The sequence below is a fragment of the Lagenorhynchus albirostris genome, chromosome 14 (assembly GCF_949774975.1).
Source record: "Lagenorhynchus albirostris chromosome 14, mLagAlb1.1, whole genome shotgun sequence".
Classification (NCBI taxonomy): domain Eukaryota; kingdom Metazoa; phylum Chordata; class Mammalia; order Artiodactyla; family Delphinidae; genus Lagenorhynchus; species Lagenorhynchus albirostris.
In genome coordinates this window covers 38033788-38053337 of record NC_083108.1, presented here as the reverse complement: position 1 = coordinate 38053337, position 19550 = coordinate 38033788, and the positions used below count along the sequence as shown (strand labels likewise).

The 19550-nt window shown below is 36.9% G+C and overlaps 1 protein-coding gene across 1 annotated transcript in view; it reads left to right on the top strand.

Annotated features, from left to right (window-relative positions):
* ELP2 (elongator acetyltransferase complex subunit 2) overlaps nucleotides 1-19315 on the top strand; it is a 43290-nt gene extending 23975 nt beyond the window's left edge. The window contains exons 14-22 of the mRNA XM_060170199.1: nucleotides 2099-2168; nucleotides 2694-2789; nucleotides 2945-3002; nucleotides 3618-3690; nucleotides 12601-12793; nucleotides 14170-14291; nucleotides 15826-15959; nucleotides 16717-16830; nucleotides 18755-19315. Of these exons, the coding sequence (XP_060026182.1) occupies nucleotides 2099-2168; nucleotides 2694-2789; nucleotides 2945-3002; nucleotides 3618-3690; nucleotides 12601-12793; nucleotides 14170-14291; nucleotides 15826-15959; nucleotides 16717-16830; nucleotides 18755-18911 (1017 nt within the window). The 3' untranslated portion in view covers nucleotides 18912-19315. The remainder of the gene's footprint in view (nucleotides 1-2098; nucleotides 2169-2693; nucleotides 2790-2944; nucleotides 3003-3617; nucleotides 3691-12600; nucleotides 12794-14169; nucleotides 14292-15825; nucleotides 15960-16716; nucleotides 16831-18754) is intronic.
* The last annotated feature ends 235 nt before the right edge of the window (nucleotides 19316-19550 follow it).

The window sequence follows — 19550 nt, the reverse complement described above, 5'->3', positions numbered from 1 at the left end:
CGGAAAAAAAAAAAAGAAAATTTTAGAAAGTTTCACTTAAGGCTGTAAATGGAGTATATGGGTAGAAAGAAAGTCAAATCATTTTATTATTGGCTTGACAAACTTTTGTGTGCACTGTGGCAGGCAGTAATTTAAATATTAATATAAGAAATTTTGTAACAGTTAAGCCCAAGAGACTGTAAAGAATTAAAATGTTAAATTAAGGCACGAATACTGTGCGTCTTCACTGTGCTTGGTAACTACGATAAAACAAAGCATAATAGATGGGTCATATTTTCAAGGAGATTACCATCTAGATGTAGATTAGGGGTAGTGGACAATGGAACTAATGTACCTGTAATTATTAGATGAAACCAGTTAATTGCTAAATCTTGTGACTAAAGTAATTTTCATAGGAGGAAGTGGTCGCTGTAGTAGAGTAATGAGAAAATGGGGCTTCATTTGAGTTTTGAAAGGGTAAGTTTTTATTAATGTTTGTTTATACCCCCTTTCTACAAAAGATTTGAGCACTTACAAAAATACATAGGTTATAAACATTATAAAGTAACCAGTTATGAAGGAAGGGAAAGTAAGTAGGAAGGTAGTTGTGTTACACAGAAGTGCACGTCATACAGTCCGTTGCAGTACTTAGAGTTGGGTCATGAATTTGCTTCTGATCTTGAAAAGGATGAGTACAATTTTGACAGGCAGATGGAAGGACAGAGAGCAGTGGGGTGGCCAGAGCTGCTTGAATGAAGAGTATATAGAGGGAAATGGAGGGGCTGGGGGAAAGTCAAATGGTGGAGGACCTTGGGAGGCAGGCATAGTTCAGACCCTGGTACCAGCAGAGGTCCCTAAACAAAGAAAGTGATGAAAAGCACTTTGGGGCGAAGAGTTATGTGGGAGCAGGATACCTTTGAGCCCAGAGACTTTGAAGGCAGGGACACTAGCACCAGTCTGGGTAAGACTGGAGAAGAAAGTAAAAGTCATTTTAAAAGAAATGTCCAACTATGTTTCTTGGAGTGTATCATGGGCGCCTCAGGCCACAGGCTCTCTTGATTAGGTAAAGGAGATGAAAGATTCTGTTATGCTGTTTCTAATGCTAATGGACAGTGGAACAAGATCAAAAGGGAGACCTCGACTGGTTATTATACCGTGCTGAGCATATGGTGGTGGAGGGCAAGTTGGTTTGAGGATCTGACAATTCTAGGGATTGAAATGTGGTTTTAGGATTCCATAAGAGGCTAGTCCCAGGTGTATATTCAATTCTGTGTCCTAAGATACAGGAATCCTGTAGACTGGAAAGCCTCTTGCTGCTTTTTGGGTTTGTTCCCATACTAAATGTTGGGATACATAGGAATGCCTCTTATTGCTCTTTTCCATGGTGTTTTATTTTTCTTGTTTTCTAAAATAAAGCATCCTGCATTTCAGGTACCTATTCTTGGTGATGGTTTAAATTCCCCATAGCTCATGTTTGTGTTCAGTTCCAGCCCCTGTATTAAAATTAAAATTTTAAGAAATGCTCTTAGCTTATGGACATGTGCCAATTTTGATGGTTAGCATTTGTTTCATATGTAGTAATTTAATTGATATTGTAGGATATAAGCAGATTATTGCCACTTCAAAGGGCACTCTGTTACAAGGTTTTAGAGTATTCAAAATTTTAAATATGTTTAATGAAAATACTATGTGCCTTCCTGGGAAACATGTGTGTTTATATGAGCATCACCAGGGATGTGCCTGTGAGACTCTTGGAAATAAAGCTCCAGGCCTTCCATTCTCAGCCCATTCTTTGCTAGAAGCCAGCACAGTGCTGTCCTTGTCATACCCTGACACCCATTGAGCTGTCAGGGTTCGATGAGCTTGTGGATGAGAGGATGCCCGACGTTATGGATTGGGTCGGTGCTGGGGATTAGCTGGAGCCTCTCTGCTGGAGAGTGATTGCTTAGTATTGCATCTCTCAGTTCAGGAAATGGAAGTGTGGGCAGACATCTACACAGAATGGTAAAATGGTCTTTACACTGCTTCTCAGCATTTGTGAGCATAACATTTTTTTAATAGTGACTGAGGTAACAGTAACTTTTAGCATTTAAAACATGTATCATACTTTTTATTCCAGCAAGATGGTGATCTTCCAGAAGGAGCTACCGTCCCTGCTTTGGGATTATCAAATAAAGCTGTCTTTCAGGGTAAGGCTTTCGTCTCCAAAATTACTGAACCTATAGTGGTGCTTAAAACCTAGTTACACATTTGTATATTATGTACCTAATGTTCATTACAGGTGATTTATTATTTTTAAAAATCACAGTACACGCATCTCTTCTATCAGCTATTTCATGGTAACTACTCTGTGCACACATGCAGACCCTGAAATAGGTGCTGCTTTTACAAAGTGTATTTCGGGGAGCACTCACAACCACAGATGCTAATATGGATAGCTTGAAAAATGTGTTCCACAGTTTAAAAAGTTTGGGAAACATTAGGTCAAAGGAAAAGGAAGGAATCTATGGAATTGACCAGTGCTCTAGGAGCGCATTTGGAAAATACCAGAGTAGTGGAAATACCCTTGGCTTTGCCATCACGCGGATACAGTGTTGAATTACACTGCCTTCAGGTACCACTATTTTCTAACTAGTGGCCTTAATATTGGGACATGTGCAGGAGACATAAAGTTGATGACTACATTCATGATGTTGATGTTTGTTCTAAACTAGGAGATATAGCTTCTCAGCCTTCTGATGAAGAGGAGCTGTTAACTAGTACTGGTTTCGAATATCACCAGGTGGCCTTTCAACCCTCCATACTTACTGGTAAGAAAAGGCAAAAAGATGGTTCGCTAGAATCATTAGTACAGTACACATAGTATGGGGTCTGTCACCACTGACCTAAATAAGTGCTGCAGAATTCACTTGTTTATCTGCATGAAAGTGGAAAAATTAATTGCAATGCTGTAAATTTATTGTAGAACCTCCCACTGAGGATCATCTTCTGCAAAATACTTTGTGGCCTGAAGTTCAAAAACTGTAAGTTAAATTGTACTTAGCTCTTTAGTCTGATTCGATCGTAACTTGTGATGCCCCCTTCCCAACCAATTTGATTTTCTCCTTTGCTTTCCTCTTACCTACATTTTCCCTCCTGCTGTAAACATCTCTTGATGGCCTTCATAAGGGGTGAAAATCAAACTTCACATAGATATTTATATTGCTATGTATTATATTTACTAGATTTATTGGTCTTGATTTTTAAAGTAGAGAGACATAACACTATTTTTTTTCCTTTTTAAAAAAAATTTTAAGTTTTGTTATTCTCTTGGTCTTTTTTTTCCTACAGTGTTTCCCTATCAGGACCTTTCTATGGTTTGTTATTTATGGTAGTGGCTGGCTGGCAGTGAAAAGTTGTATTTTAATCTAGTTGTTTGAATAAGTTGTATTACTACTAGGAAGTTGGCATTTTTCTCCAGTCTCTGCTTTTACCCCAAATATTTACCTAGACAAAAGTACAATGTTTCTTAAAAGAACTGTGTGTTAGCTGGAGAGATTGATTTCTTCTCTCATTTAAAAATTTTGCAGCACAAGAATAGGTGCATTTACTAATTACCTACTTACAGGGGTCATCCATTTTCTCTTTTTAAATTTTAGATACGGACATGGTTATGAAATATTTTGTGTTGCTTGTAGCAATTCAAAGACACTGCTTGCCTCAGCTTGTAAGGTAGGGCATTTTACTTTTTTATTCTACTTGGTCACAGGTTATTTGAGTCATCAGGCTCCTGCAAGCTTAGTAGTGATGGAGGCAGAATTTGACACGAAAGGCCACAGGTGCCTGATTTTTCTGAATCTTGCTTTCTCAGTCTCTTTTCCATTCTGTCCCATCAGAAGCTTGCAGTTGCCTTTTAAATCTGTTTCAGCTGCACATTTTTGTTCTTAAATACTTGGTTTGAGCCGATTTATGCCCCTACTCAGAAACTATTTAATCAGGTATCTTAAAATGAGAGCTAAAAATGTGGTAACATAAATTTTTAGTAATGGGAGTCCTGGAGACAGAGGGGAATGAGAAGGTGAAACCCCGCACCATGTATGCCATCTGACCATCTCTTGAGGACACTGTGGGTGCTGACCTAAGTGAGTAGAGTCCCTTGGCCCTTGCCACGGTGAGGCAGGATGGTGGCCAGCTCAGTGAGCCACCAGCACGTGACACTGCGGAATAGTGCATCTCAGACATCTGCCTGGGAGAATGATCTTGAACTTGCTATTCAGTATTTATATACTGTGGAGGATTGTGTGAAAGGTCTGAGACCTACACATTCCCCTAACTTTCCTAAAATTTATTTATTAAAACACCAAGAAAATTAATTTATTTATCTGTTTTAAGCATGATGATGAGAGCTGCCCACCTGGATGGGCACCTATGGGGTTGTTTTGTTTTGGGGGTTTTTTGGTATGTTTGTTTTTTGTCCCTGCTCTTGCTGTGGTTTCTTGCTACTGGCCTGTATTGAGGGACGTCCTAGGAAATAATTGTTGTGCTCCTTCTGCCCCACCCCCTTGTTTGTTGTCCTCTTTATGAGGGTGGTACTGAGAGGGTGGTACTTCCTTCTGTTAATACAACGCCCTTTGAAAAGAATAGGGCATAAGTAGCAAGAATAACTGTGCTTCTACTGAGCAGCTAATTTGTGTCTTAGGGCACTGTCAATCACATAATTATTTTCTCCTTTTCAAGTTGGCTCACTTGTAGCAAGTATGTGCATTTCTTTTTTGAACTAACATTTTTAGCTGCTTTATTTAGGTGTCATTAGCGTGCTGTCAACTGCATGTTGAAAGTGAACAATTTGATAAATTTTGACATATGTTTATACCTGTGAAATAATCACTACATATCAAGATAGTGAACATACCATCAGCCCCCCAAATTTCCTCCTCCCCATCCCTAGTAAACCACTAATCTGCTTTTTATCATGATAGAGTAGTTTACATTTTCTAAATTTTTGTATAAATGGAGTCATATAGTATGCACTCTTTTTCATCTGGCTTTTTTCATTTAGCGTAATAATTTGAGATTCATCCATGTTGTTCCATGTATCAATTGCTCATTTTTTTTTGTGCATAGTCTTCCCTTTTACAGATATACTACAATTTGTTGATCCATACACTTATTAATGGACATTTGGGTGATTTCCAGTTTTTGGCTTTTATTAATAAAGCAGTTATGAATATTTGTATACAAGTCTTTGCATGGATATATGCTTTCATTTCTCTTGAGTAAATACATATGAGTGGAATTGCTGGGTATATGGTAGATGTATATTTAAATTTTTAAGAAATTGACAAACTATTTTCCAAAGTGGCTGTACCATTTTACAATCCCACTAGCAATATATGAGAGTTCCAGTTGCTCCATGCCCTCACCAGTGCGTGGTATTGTCAATCTTTTTAACATTAGCCATTCTGATAGGTTTGTAATATCTCATTGTGCCTGTAATTTGCATTTCCGTAATGATTAATGATGTTGAACAGCTTTTCATGTGCTAATTTTCCAACTGTATGTCTTCTTTGATGAAGTATCTGGTCAAATCTTTTGCCCAGTTCTTTATTGTATTGTTTTCTTATTACCGAATTTTGAAAAGCTCTTTATATACACTGGATACTACTTTATCAGATATATGCTATGTAGGTAGTTTTCCCCAGTGACATTTCCTTCATTTTCTTAACAATGTTTTTCAAAGAGCAGAAGTTGTATGTTTTGGTGAAGTCTCATTTATCAATTTTTTTCTGTATTGGGTTTGTGCTTCTAATGTAGTATCTAAGATATCTTTGCCTGGGACTTCCCTGGTGATCCAGTGGTTAAGATTTCACACTCCCACTGCAGGGGACGTGGGTTTGATCCCTGGTCAGGGAACTAAGATCCCGCATGCTGTGCAGAGTGGCCATAAAAGAAAAAGGAAAGAAAGAAATCTTTGCCTGACTCAAGTTCTTCTGCCACATTTTGTTCTAGGAGTTTTATAGATTTTAAGTTTTATGTTTAGACCTATGATACATCTTTTATTAATTCTTCCTGTTGTATGGAGTATATATTACAGTTGATTTTTTTTGCATGTGGATATCCAGTTGTTCCATCATTATTTGTTGAAAAGACTATCCCTTCACCTCGTACCTTTTGCATCTTTGTCAAAATTAGCTGTCCATATATGTTTGGGTCTATTTCTAGACTTTATTTTGTCCTACTCATCTTTTTTTTTTTCTTTCCTGTTTTGATGCCAGTGCCACAGTCTCTTTAACAACTATAGCTTTTTATACTGTGTCTTGAAACCAGGAAGTAATTGTCTTCTAACTCTCTTATCACTTTTCAAATGTATTTTGGCTATTCTAGGTTCTTTACTTTTCCACATGAATTTTATAATCAGCTTGACAGTTTCTACAAAAGTATGTGCTGGAATTTTGATGGGGATTGCATTGAATCTATAGATTGATTGTGGAAGAATTTTAACAATATTGAGTCTTGACACATGAATGCAGTATGCCTCTCATTTATTTAGATCTTTAATTTCTCTCAGGGTTTTGTTTGTTTTTTTTTAGTAAGCCTTTTATCTTGGAATAATTTTATATTTAACAAAAGTTGCAGAGATAGTACCTAGAATACCATTATATCTCCTACCCAATTTTCCCCAGTGTTAACATCTTAATATTATCAGGAATATTTTGTACTCTTCAGTGTCAGGTCTTACACATATTTTGTCAGATTTATCCTTATTTCATATATTTTATGTCAGATTGTTCTTTGCTCACATAAGGAAATGCAGTTGCTTTTTGTAATCAGTCTTTTATCCTGCAACTTGCTAAACTTATTACTTCTTATAGCTTTATTGTAGATATTGGATTTTCCACATAGATGCTTATGTTGCCTGTGAATAAAGAAAATTTTACTTCTTCCTTTCCCATATGGATGTCTTAATGTTGACTAGACGTTGTAACATCAGAAGTCCTCACCTTATTCCTCATCTCAGCAACAGAATATTTAGTTTTGTCCATTAAGTGTTATGCTTGCTGTGGATTTTTTTTATGGCTCTTCTTTATCAGGTTGCAAAATCTCCCTGCGGTTCCTAGTTTGCAGAGAGTTTTTATCAGGAATGGATGTTAGGTTTTGTCAAATGTTTTTTCTTTATCTCTTAACGTGATCATATGTTTTTCCCATTTTAGTTTATTAATATGGTGAATTACATGGATTGATTTTTCAAATGATGAACCAACTTTGCATTCCTGGAACCAAACCCCAAATGCTTATATTATATATATATATATTTTTTCAATTATTCTTTTTATTGAGGTATAACTGACATATATAACATTATATTAGTTTCAGGTGTACAACATAATGATTCAATATTTGTATACATTGTGAAGTGATCACCACAATAAGTCTAGCTAACATCCATCATCATACATAGTTATAAGAAATATTTTTTTCTTGTGCTGAGGACTTTTAAGATTTCAGCAACTTTCAAATACGCAGTGCAATATTAACTATAATCACCATGCTCTATGTTACATCCCCCTGACTTAGTTATTTATAGCTGGACGTTTGTACGTTTTGACTCCTTTCACCCATTTCATATATCCCCCAGTCTTGGCTTCTGGCATCTCCCAATTCATTCTCTGTATGTCTATGAGCTTGGTGGGTTTTTTTTATTGTTGCTGTTTTTAGATTCTGCTTATAAGTGAGATCGTACAGTATTTGTCTTTGTCTGACTTATTTCACTTAGCATAACGCCCACAAGGTCTATCCATGTTGTCACAAATGGAAATATTTCATTGGTTTTTTTTGGTTTGTTTTATTTTGTTTTTTTCTTTGCGGTACGCGGGCCTCTCACTGTTGTGGCCTCTCCCGTTGCGGAGCACAGGCTCCGGACGCGCAGGCTCAGCGGCCATGGCTCACAGGCCCAGTCGCTCCGCAGCACGTGGGACCTTCCTGGACCAGGGCACGAACCTGTGTCCCCTGCATCGGCAGGCGGACTCTCAACCACTGCGCCACCAGGGAAGCCCTCATTGTTTTTTATGGCTGAATACTCTTCCACCACGGTGTGTGTGTCTGTCCGTTTTCTTTATCCATTGATCCATTTTCTTTATCCATTTGATGGACACTTAGGTTGTTTCCATATGTTGGCTATCATAAATAATGCTGCAGTGAACATGGGGGTACACATATCTTTTCAAGTTAGTGTTTTTATTTTCTTTGAGTAAATACCCAGAAGTGGAATTGCTGGATCATATGTTAATTCCAGTCTTAATTTTTTGAGGAACCTCCATACTGTTTTTCATAGTGGCTGTACCAGTTTACATTTCCACCAGCAAGGCACAGGGTTCCCTTTTCCCCATATCCTCTCCAGCACTTATTCCTTGTCTTTTTGTTGATAGCCATTCTAATGGGTGTAAGGTGATATCTCATTGTGGTTTTGATTTGCATTACCCTTATGATTAGTGATGTTGAGCATCTTTTCATGTTTCTGTTGGCCATGTATATGTCTTCTTTGGAAAAATGTCTATTTAGATTCTTTGCCTATTTTTTATTTATTTAATTTAATTTTATATTTTGCTATTCAGATGTATGTGTTCTTTATATAGTTTTTATATTAACCCCTTATCAGATGATTTGCAAACATTTTCTCCCATTCAGTAGGTTGCCTTTTCATTTTGTTGATGATTTCTTATATTTTTATATATTGTTGGATTCAATTTGCTAAAATTTTGTTTAAAACTTTCATATATAGTATGTGAGAGACATTGCTGTGTAGTTTTCTTTCCTTGTAATGGCTTCATCTGGTTTTGGTATCACAGTAATATTAGCCTCATAGAAATATATCCTCCTTTGCAATTTTCTGGAAGAGTTTGTGAAGAATTGGTATTTCCTTCTTTAAATATTTGGTAGAATTTCCCAGTGAAGCAAACTGACCTTGAGTTATCTTTGTGGGAAGGTTTTTAACTACCTATAATTTTTTAAATAGATACAGGGCTATTTCATTCAAGATATCTAATTTTTCGTGGGTGTACTTTGATGGTTTGTGTCTTTCAGGAAATTTGCCCCTTTTATCTGATTTGTCATATTTATTGGCATAAAGTTGTTCATAGTATTCCCTTTTGATCCTTTTATTACCTGAAGAATCCCTGGTGATGTTACCTTTCTTATTCCTGTTATTGGCAATTTGTCTCTTTTCTCTCATACCCTCTTTTTTTTTTTTTTTGTGGGAGAGAATTCTGGGAATTGACCAGGAAATTAATGAGGTTATGATTTTATTAATATTTTCAGAGAACAAGCTTTTGGTTTATTTATTTTATTTATTTTGATTTACTTTTGGCTGCATTGGGTCTTCGTTGCTGCATACGGGCTTTCTCTAGTTGCGGCGAACGGGAGCTACACTCCATTGTGGTGCACTGGCTTCTCACTGTGGTGGCTTCTCTTGTTGCGGAGCACAGGCTCTAGGTGCACAGGCTTCAGTAGTTGTGGCACATGGGCTCAGTATTTGTGGCTCACAGGCTGTAGAGCACAGGCTCAGTAGTGTGGCACACAGGTTTAGTTGCTCCGCGGCATGTGGGATCCTCCTGGACCAGGGCTTGAACCGTGTCCTCTGCATTGGCAGGCAGATTCTTAACCACTGCACTACCAGGAAAGTCCTCATTTCTTTTTCTGTGTCTAATAAGGTTAAAACTGAGGTCATTGATTCTAGATCTTTCTTTCTAATATAGGTGTTAAGTGCTATAAGTTTTCCTCTAAGTATTGCTTTCGAGGCATTCTGCAAATTTTGATACGTTGTGTTTTCATTTTCATTCAATTAAAAGCACCTTCTAATTTCTCTTTGATTTTATTTTTTAACTTAGGTTATTTTGAAATGTATTAGTTTCCATATACTGAGTGTTTTTCAGATATCTTTCTGTTATTGATTTCTAATTTAAGTTTATTTTGTTCAGAAAACATAGTATGACTTCAATCCTTTGATATTTAATCTTGGTAAATTTCCATGTTCTTTTGAGAAGAATTTGGATTCTGTTTATTTTGGGTCGAGTGTTCTGAAAATACGAATTACATTGGTTGACAGTATTGTCTTCTTTATTCTTTTGGTTCTATCGTGAATGGCATTTTGAAATCTCTAACTATAATTGTGGACTTGTCTTTTAATCCTTATAGTTCCTTCAGTTTGTACTTTATGTATTTTTGAAGTTCTGTTGTTAGATCCTAAACATTTATGATGGTTATTTTCTCTTGATTAACTGACTAGTTTCTTATTATGCAATGAACCTCTTTACTTCTGGTAATATTTTCTGCTCTGAAGTCTACTTTCTCTGATGTTAGTGTAGCCACTCCGGGTTTCCTTTGAGTAGTGCTTGAATTATGTATCTTTTTCCATCATTTTACTTTAAGCTGTTTGTTTCCTTTTATTTCAAGTGGGTTTCTTGGAGACAGCATATAATTGGGTCTTGCTGTTTTTCTCATCTTGATAATCTTTCATTTTAATAGGGGTGCTTATTAGATCATTTGCATTTGACGTAATAATTGATATGATAGATTAACTCCTGTCGTCTTGCTATTTGTTTTCTATTTGATCTATCTGTTCTTTGATCCATTATACTTATTTTGGATTAAGTGATTCCTTTTTATGATTCCATTTTATTTCTTGTTTTGTTTTGTTTAGTAGATATAACTCTTTGTTATTTTATTGGTTGTTTCACATTTTATAATTTAATTTACCACAGTTTACCATCAAGTAATACTGCACTATTTGTGTATGATAACATAAATATACTTTCATTTCCTTCTACTTTGTGGTATTGTTTTTGTACATTTTACTTCTTCACAGAAATCCCACAATATTATTTATACTTTAACAGTTAATTATCCCTAAAGATATTTAAATAATAAAAATATTTTTTCCATCAGATATTATTTTCATGCTGCCTACAGGATGTTCTTAACATTCCTCATAATGCAGTTCTGCTGGTTAGGAATTTTTTCAGCTTTTTGCCTGTCTGAAAAGGATCTATTTCTCCTTCATTTTTTAACAGTATTAGTGGTGGCTAAAGAATTGTTGGTTTTCCCTTAGGTACTTCAAAAATGTTGCTCCATTTTCCTCTGACTTGCATTGTTTTGGATGAGAAGCCCACTGTCATTTTTCTTTGTTACTTAGTAATGGGTTTTTTTCCTCCAACTGCAATTTTGTATTTTTCAGTGGTTTTAAACAATTTGATTACTGTTGGTATAGTTTTCTTCATGTTTGTTGTGCTTGGATTTTATTGAACGTCTTAGATCTGTAGGTTTACTGTTTTCATTGAATTTGGAAATTTTTTGGCCATTATCTTTTTAAGCATTTTTTTCTTATCCTTTTGCAGACCATAGTTATATTTGGCTGCTTGACGTTGTCATAGAGTTCAGTGATTGTTTTTTTCTTTTTTTCCTACTCTGTGATTCATTTTGTCTTTTAGGTATCAGTGTTCTTTGTTGCCAGATATCTAATATTTTGGAGTGCCATTATTTCATGTATTTTGTCTGATCTTTTAGTTTTTTTCACACAAGAGAGTAAATCTGGTCCCTGTTACTCCATATTGACCAGAAGTGAAAGTTTCTAAACTACTAATTACACAGTTAATACACAGATGTATTCTTCTTGTAAAATATTAAAGTAGTATGGAGGTTCCTCAAAAAATTAAAAATAGAACTATACCATTTGATCCAGCACTTCTTCTTTTGGCTGTTTATCCAAAGGAAATGAAAACATTAATTTATAAAGATATATGTACCTCTATGTTCATTGTAGCATTGTTTACAATAGCCAAGATATGGAAGCAACCTAAGTGCCCATTGATAGAGGAATGGATAAGGAAGGGGTAGTGTGTGTGTGTGTGTGTGTGTGTGTGTGTGTGTGTGTGTGTGTGTGTGTGTGTGTGTGATGGAATATTACTCAGCCTTAAAAAAGAGGAATGAAATCTTGCCATTTGTGGCAACATGGATGGACCTGGAGGGTATTATGCTAAGTGAAATGAGTAAATAAGTTAGAGAAAGACACACACCAAATGATTTCATTTATATATGGAATCTAAAAACCAAAACAAATGAACAAACAAAACAGAAACAGATTCATAGGTACAGGGAATAGACAGGGTGTTTTCAGCGGGGTGGAGGGATGACTGAAGTAGGGGTTTAAGAGGTATAAACTTTCAGTTATAAAATAAATAAGTCACAGAGATGTAAGGTACCCATAGGGGATATAGTCAATAATATGGTAACAACTTTGTATGATGATGGATAGTAACTAGACTTACTGTGGTGATCATTTCATAATGTATAAAAATATTGAACCACTATGTCATACACCTGAAACTAATATAATATTGTATGTTAAATATAACTCAATTTTTAAAATTCTGATTTCAGTGCCAGTCTCTAATTATTCATCATTTCTAATTCCAGTCTGTCTCTTCTCAGAGGTTACACCTGGTTATAGTATTTATAGTATTTTCTCAGAAGTTGTTTTATTTTTTACACAGATACATAAAAAATACCATAGAAACAATATATTATTTTGAAAAATGTTTTCAGTTTATTTCACTTTAATTGCTTTATTGTTTCATCTCTGTCCTATAGGCAGCTAAGAAAGAGCATGCAGCTATCATTCTTTGGAACACTGCATCTTGGAAACAGGTGCAGAATTTAATTTTCCACAGTTTGACTGTCACACAGATGGCCTTCTCTCCTGATGACAAGTTCTTACTAGCTGTTTCCAGAGATCGGACCTGGTCACTGTGGAAAAGGCAGGACACAATCTCACCTGAGTTAGGTAAAACAGCTGCTGGTTGGGAAGATTATTAGTGAAACAGTTATGTCCATTTACCTACTTTGAGCAGCTATTGTGTAAAGAGAAATAGAAATGATAATAGGGTGAAGGACAGAGTCTGGTTGTTGTGAGTCTTTCAAAGTTTTGTGATAACTGAGGAAGACTTGACCTTCCTTGTAAGGATGATATGTATTCAGACATCTCAGTTAAAGAAACATAAAAATCTACATGTAGAAAATTTGGATTTTGCAGATGGTTACAGAATGCCACCATAAAACCAAATGGATGATATATACTGAGGATTTTATGGGACAGGAATAATGAATATACAGTTAAATTATGAAACTCAGAAGGACCATTGTCTTTACCATTCACCTACCCACCTCTGTCACAGTGATAATTGGGAGGGGGTGTTTTAGGCATCCATTTGTGAATAACATGACCCCTGGGCAAAATGTTAACACACCTACCTGCATTCTACTTTGGATCTGGCATAAATTGAAAAAAAAAGGAAAAGGAAGGAAAGCTTCTTGTGATTGCAGCAGTAGCCTATTCTTATTCTTCCACTTTCATTGAGTAGGTAAAATCTAGAGAGCGTTTAAAGTACTTTGTGTTGTTTAATCCTGTTTTTAATTTTTCCATTGATAAAACCTACTGCAATTTGATATTATGATATTTTTAGTCCTTTGGGTTTTTTGTGTTTTAGAGAATACCAGGGACTATGACACATACTGAGCAGTATATGTTGTAACAGACTGATTTCATTTGCAACTAGTGATTTCCTAGCATGCAACTTTTTTTAAAAAGTTAAAGTGATATTATACTAATAACAAATCCTTTAATTTGCTATATCTTTATGGATTGTGGATTAATAGATACATTAGTCTACCCTCCATACACAGTTACGTCTTTTACGTTTAGTCCCTATGAGGGCTAGAAGTTAGTTACCTTACACTTAAAATATTGCAAGGGAAGAGATTTTTTTTAAGTTCTTTTTTTTCTTTTACATTATTTAAGGGTTCATTAGTCTTTTTTTTCCATAGCTTAATACACAGATCTGGCTACTTCCTGAGTAAGTTTAAATTTCATCAGGCTTCTTCCATAAGCATAAATTAAACTTTTAGTTAAGTGTCCAGAAGATGTTTGTCATCAGTCACTAGAGAGTGACTAGTCAGTATAAAAGCATTTCCTACTAGAAAAATAACTGTATGCACATAGCCTTCTGGTGAGGGATCAGCTGCCTGGCCTTGGTTGCAAAAGCCTGTGTATATAAATTGATTGTTAAATTACATGTTGTATGTGGCATTTAAACATAGCTTTCTAACAGGTAAAAAGCTGCTCTCTCCACTTTGTGACTAGTGCATATGTGTTTCTTTCAGACCCAGTTTTCAGTCTCTTTGCCTTCACTAACAAAATCACTGCTGTGCACAGTAGAATTATTTGGTCTTGTGATTGGAGTCCTGATGGCAAGTATTTCTTCACTGGAAGCCGGGACAAAAAGGTAATTTTTTTTAACTTAATATTTTTTCAAATGTAAAATAATAATATTACAGGTGTGTTTGGATAAAAAGCACATAATCCTAATTTTCTGATACATCTTTTAAAAATCAGTTTATTTATTTCCTTCTGTGTTTTTCATATGCATACATAAAAAGGCTTTTCTTACTTGTTAAATTCTATAATACATGTCTCTGAAATATCAAATACGAGAAGAAGTCCCTTCAGACACATGACTATCAGATGGCTCCAGTAGGAGAAAAGTAGTAAAGGAAATGGGTCAGGACTAAGAAAGCAGGAGAGCAGGAGTGGGTGGAGGGACACAGGGGAAGACAGTTTCTGCTTTTCTTTTTCGTACTTTTGGGAATTTAAAATTCTTTCTATAATGAATGATTATTACCTTTTCATTCAGCGAAGGAGGCAGGGTGTGTGCCTGTGTGTGTCATGAGCTGTGAAAAAAATCAGAACAAGTTAGCTAGCAGTAGGTTCTTGACCATGACCCTCGCCCTTGTTCTCTGGGAAATGTTCCCCTGGCCTCTGGTCTTTCCTCTGTTTTCATGCTCTTTAAAGCATCCTTTCCTTTTTCTGCACTTCCTGCAGACCAGAGGCGCTGAGGCACTTGAGCGTTTCCTCTCCTCTCCTGCCCTCTCCAGTCACAGTCATGGTACAAGTTACAGAAGCAGAGGACTAACACAGCATGCTGTCACTCAATGAAACACTGAAATGTTAGCCTCTGAAGTGCTTTCTCTCAGACCTTTACTTCTGTCATTTGCCTATTCATTTCTTCCCCGGCGTTTGTCTTCCTACTCTCTGCTAGCTGCTCAGGCAGCAGGACTGCTTCTGCCTTCCACAGTCAGGCCCGGTAGCAGATGGTCCAGCTGTGGCTGTCACAGTTAGGTCAAGGCTGAAACGGACAAAGCATCATCCGCCATGCAGTCTCAGAAATGCACTCCTGCTTGCTTGGGCGGAGCCCTCTGCTCAGAACCTTGCTTTGGTCCTGCGTTTTCACTTCCCTCTCCATTTCTTTGTGACCATTCACACCCTTCTGAGGCATGAGCTTCCAGGAAAGCCTCATTTCTTATGCGGTGTATCATCAAGGTTAGGGCCTCCCGAGTGAGCTGAGCTGATTCCATGAGCAGTGGGTGGTGTAGAAGAAGAGCCAGGGACTTGGTTGGTTTCATGCATTTTGTGGTAATTTCTTGGGGTGGTGCACGAGCACCTTGAGGACGTGGTGGACAGAATCTCACTGGATCAGAACTGGTTTCCTGAGTGTAAAGAGCAGGCTAAACACACCTGGTCTCTGGGCGAGGACAGTCATCTTTGGACCAGCACAGTCGGGTAGTTGAGGTCTCAGAGACATGTATCTGCTACATGGTGGCTTCTCTGTGATGCTTGAAATGGTCAGAAGTCCTGGAACACAAATGAAAATGATGCATTTTTTAAAATGTCAGTGTCCTCTATGCCATTGAAACTCTCTAATGCATTGCTAGAAACCTTGCAAAGGGAAAGTTTTACAGCGTTTGATCTGTCTGTGTTAGGTGGTTGTCTGGGGTGAGTGCGACTCCAGCGATGACTCCACTGAGCACAGCATCGGCCCCTGCTCCTCCGTTCTGGACGTGGGCGGAGCTGTGACTGCCGTCAGTGTCTGCCCAGTACTTAACCTTTCCCAAAGGTCAGTCTCTGTGTGGGGCTTCATCTTATGTTTTCTTTAAGAAGACCACTTAGTTTCTCAATGTGTAGCCCTCTTATACTTTCATCTTTGGGTTCTCTTAGCTTCCAAGTTAACCATTTTTTTTTATAATGCTTATGTTTCTCATAGGATTTCTTTTTTGTTTTTAACACCATTTTATTTTATCTTATCTTTCTGATCAACCCCTATTTATTTATTTATTTGTTTGTTGGTTTGGCTGCGCTGCGTGGCTTGTGGGATCCTAGTTCCCAGATCAGGGATCAAACCCAGGCCCCCCCCAACAGTGGAAGCTCAGGGCCCCAAACACTGGACCACCAGAGGGAACTCCCCTCAAAAGAATTGCTGAATTGATAGAGCTTGATGATATTCAGCGTGGTGAAATAGAGATTGGGAGGGTGGCTCAAAGGTTCTTATTTCACCAAATTTAGGACTGTGGTGCTTTCTCTGTAACAAGTATCTTCGGTAGAACAAGGGTCTCTGCTGCCAGCCAGGGAAACACTGGCTTATGGGCCTTGCCAGCAGAGGGCAGAGGTAAAACTGTGAGCATCCTCGATGGAGAAGAGGCTCTGTGAGCGCACAGTAGAGCAGCGCACTGGATCCTGGGCCCGAATTTTAAACAGAGTCCTTTGTAAGCCAGAGACAGTTGGGAGCACTGAAGAACTACTTTAGATTGGTGATGATGGAGATAACAGAAGTTCATGCTAAATTAAGCACTGTCTTTCCCTTCCCTTAAAAACAGATACGTTGTTGCAGTAGGATTAGAGTGTGGAAAGATTTGTTTATATTCTTGGAAAAAGACTGATCAAGTTCCAGAAATAAATGACTGGAGGCACTGTGTAGAAACAAGTCAAAGGTATTTCCTTCCTGTTTTTGCTTCCATCAGATTAGATAGATATCATGGAGTCTTTAGCAGCAAATCTTATGTCACATTTGCATGGAGAGAAACACAAATCTCTTCATGGTGCTTACTGCTAATTTGTACCTCTGTGTTTTGTGACAGTCTCTTGAGATTGTGGCAAGAAGCCCCTCAGAAAGTATGGGCAGGGGACATGTACAGAGTTTGAGTTTTTCATTTAAAATTTTTTTAGTCATTATGGTCATTTTTAGTCATTATGGTGACTTTGGATTTGCAAGAACGAATTCCTGGCTTACCTTATATTATTTGGATTGCTAATATTACACTTATCAGATTACGAGTACTTTTCAAATGAAAGGTTTTGCTGATAATGAAATATAAACGAAGGTAATATAAGCCAACACTGCCTTCTAGGTTGGCTCCCCGAACTCCCTGTCTTCTAAATGTGATCTGTTAACACGCTGGATTTAAAGAACATTACCAAAAAAGAAAAGAAACGAAACATACCATCTCAAAGCATATATAGCCAAATAAGTACTGTCCCTCAAAGTAACTTCTCTGGGAAGCAAAGTACTATATATATATACTAGTCTAAATATATTCTTGTTTCAGTGATGTCACTACTTCAAATCATTCTTTTAATGAAATGAGAGAACTTTAATATTAATCCAGAACAAATGAGATCCCAGTGATGTTGCTGTTACTTAAAATATTTTTGGAACTTCTCTTTAGGAACTGTGTTCAAAACTAGCTAACTAGTGATGCAAGAAAGCCAATTATGATACCTTTTATATAAAGTTTTCCTCATTTTGACCACTCACTTTTTTTTTTTTAGCTTAACCTTCATCTTATTTATAAGCTCATATCCAGATGACTTTTGACTTCCTTCAGTAATCAAATTCATCCTCAAAGGAAGATGAGCTCTCATTGAGAATACTCAGGTCGTAGTCTGTGTGGAAGCATTTCCTTTAGGAGAATTTCAGGAAACACTGAGGCACAGCAGCATTGTTGGAATGTGTGGACCCTTCTAGAGTGGCCACTTGCAAGGGCTCACAGTCATTTGGTGACTTAGGTTCTGGTGTGCTGATTTTTTTAAATGTGTTTCATCACTTCGAGGCTATACTTCATTCTTTTGATCCTGAGAGTGCGTTGGTGACAGGGACTCTCAGAGTCTGCAAGTATAATTTGTGAGCTCAGGTATTATTTTCAGTGTTTACTGCTTTAAAACTTGCACCATATTCACCTTATTCCATTTTGGTTTGGAGGACTAGTTTGCAGGTTAAATATATAGAGGATATTATATTTCATAGAGATTTATTAATAATCTATGTTTGGTAGCATCCTAGGTCAGCCATGAGGATGGGGGCTGGGGGTAGTGTGTTAATATGAACATCTTGCCCAGGGTCATACTGTTACAGGTCACATTGGAGACCAAGGTTCTTTCACTGGGTAGTTTATTAAATCTTTCACTATCTTTTCTTACCCAGCAGTAAATAATGAGAGTAAGCGTCCATTCAAGTTACAGGGATGTCAGAAGATCAAATATAGAATATGTTGTAAAGTTGGAATTCTTTAGAAAAGAAACACATTTAGTAATGTTACCTGAAAGACTGATTTTAATAGTTAAAATTGATGGTTAAAGCAAAATTTGACATAAATGCATTGTCTATTTCTTGCTCTTTTTGGTGGTGTCCTTGGTCAGTAAGTAAAATGTTTTCAAGGCTAACATAAAATTGCTAAAATATTAGTGATGGTATTTTAAAACCTGTACAATTACATGGTCAGGTTGTGACTTCTATTTATGTTAACAACACTAATAGGAAGAGCATACTAACTGAATTAATATGCAGGTGAGCACCCAGAAAAATATTTCATAGTCATAGCATACATTCATTTCATGATTTCTCTATCTTTGTTTTAGCCAAAGTCATACACTTGCTATCAAAAAATTATGCTGGAAGAACTGTAATGGAAAAGCTGAACAGAATGAAGCAGAAGGCACTGAATGGTTACATTTTGCAAGTTGTGGTGAAGATCACACTGTGAAGATACACAGAGTTAACAGATGTGCTCTGTAATGGACTTAATGACTGCAAGCATATACTCGTTGGTGTCTTAAAAATATTTATCATGTAAATAGATAACCTTTCTTTACCTCATAATTTCATTGCATTTCATGCTTAAGACCTAAGGCAGTAGTCCTCATGTGAGTCTCAAACCCTTCGAAATATGATGAAAGCTACAGACTCTTTGCTCAAAATGTTTATATACACACAGTCTCAGAACCTTGCCCATACTTTCAGGGATTCAGACCTGCATCTGTGTGTCCCAGATTGAGAGCCTTTATTCTTTCTTTCTTCATGAGCAAATTTGCCTAATTTTGTGTCATTTCGGGCCTTCTCTTTTCAAATGTTTGGGACGTTTCATTATTTACTACCCTCCTGTGAGGGATAGCCTCAAAAATAAAAAGAGATAAAACCCAGATTACTCAATTTTTATTTTAACAGTTTTTTGTAAATACGCAGACCACACAAAGTGTGGTCTTGACCCCTGCCTCCCAGTACACACCAACCATTCTAGGAATTTGGCAGGTTGTGAGTTTGAACTGTAGTTGGTCCCTTCTCTTATTCTTTAAAAGTACATAGATGCTTCCTTCAGAGTTTGACTTGAAGTGCTTAAAGTAACTGAGAGATATAGGGGCTGGAAAGTAGCGTCTG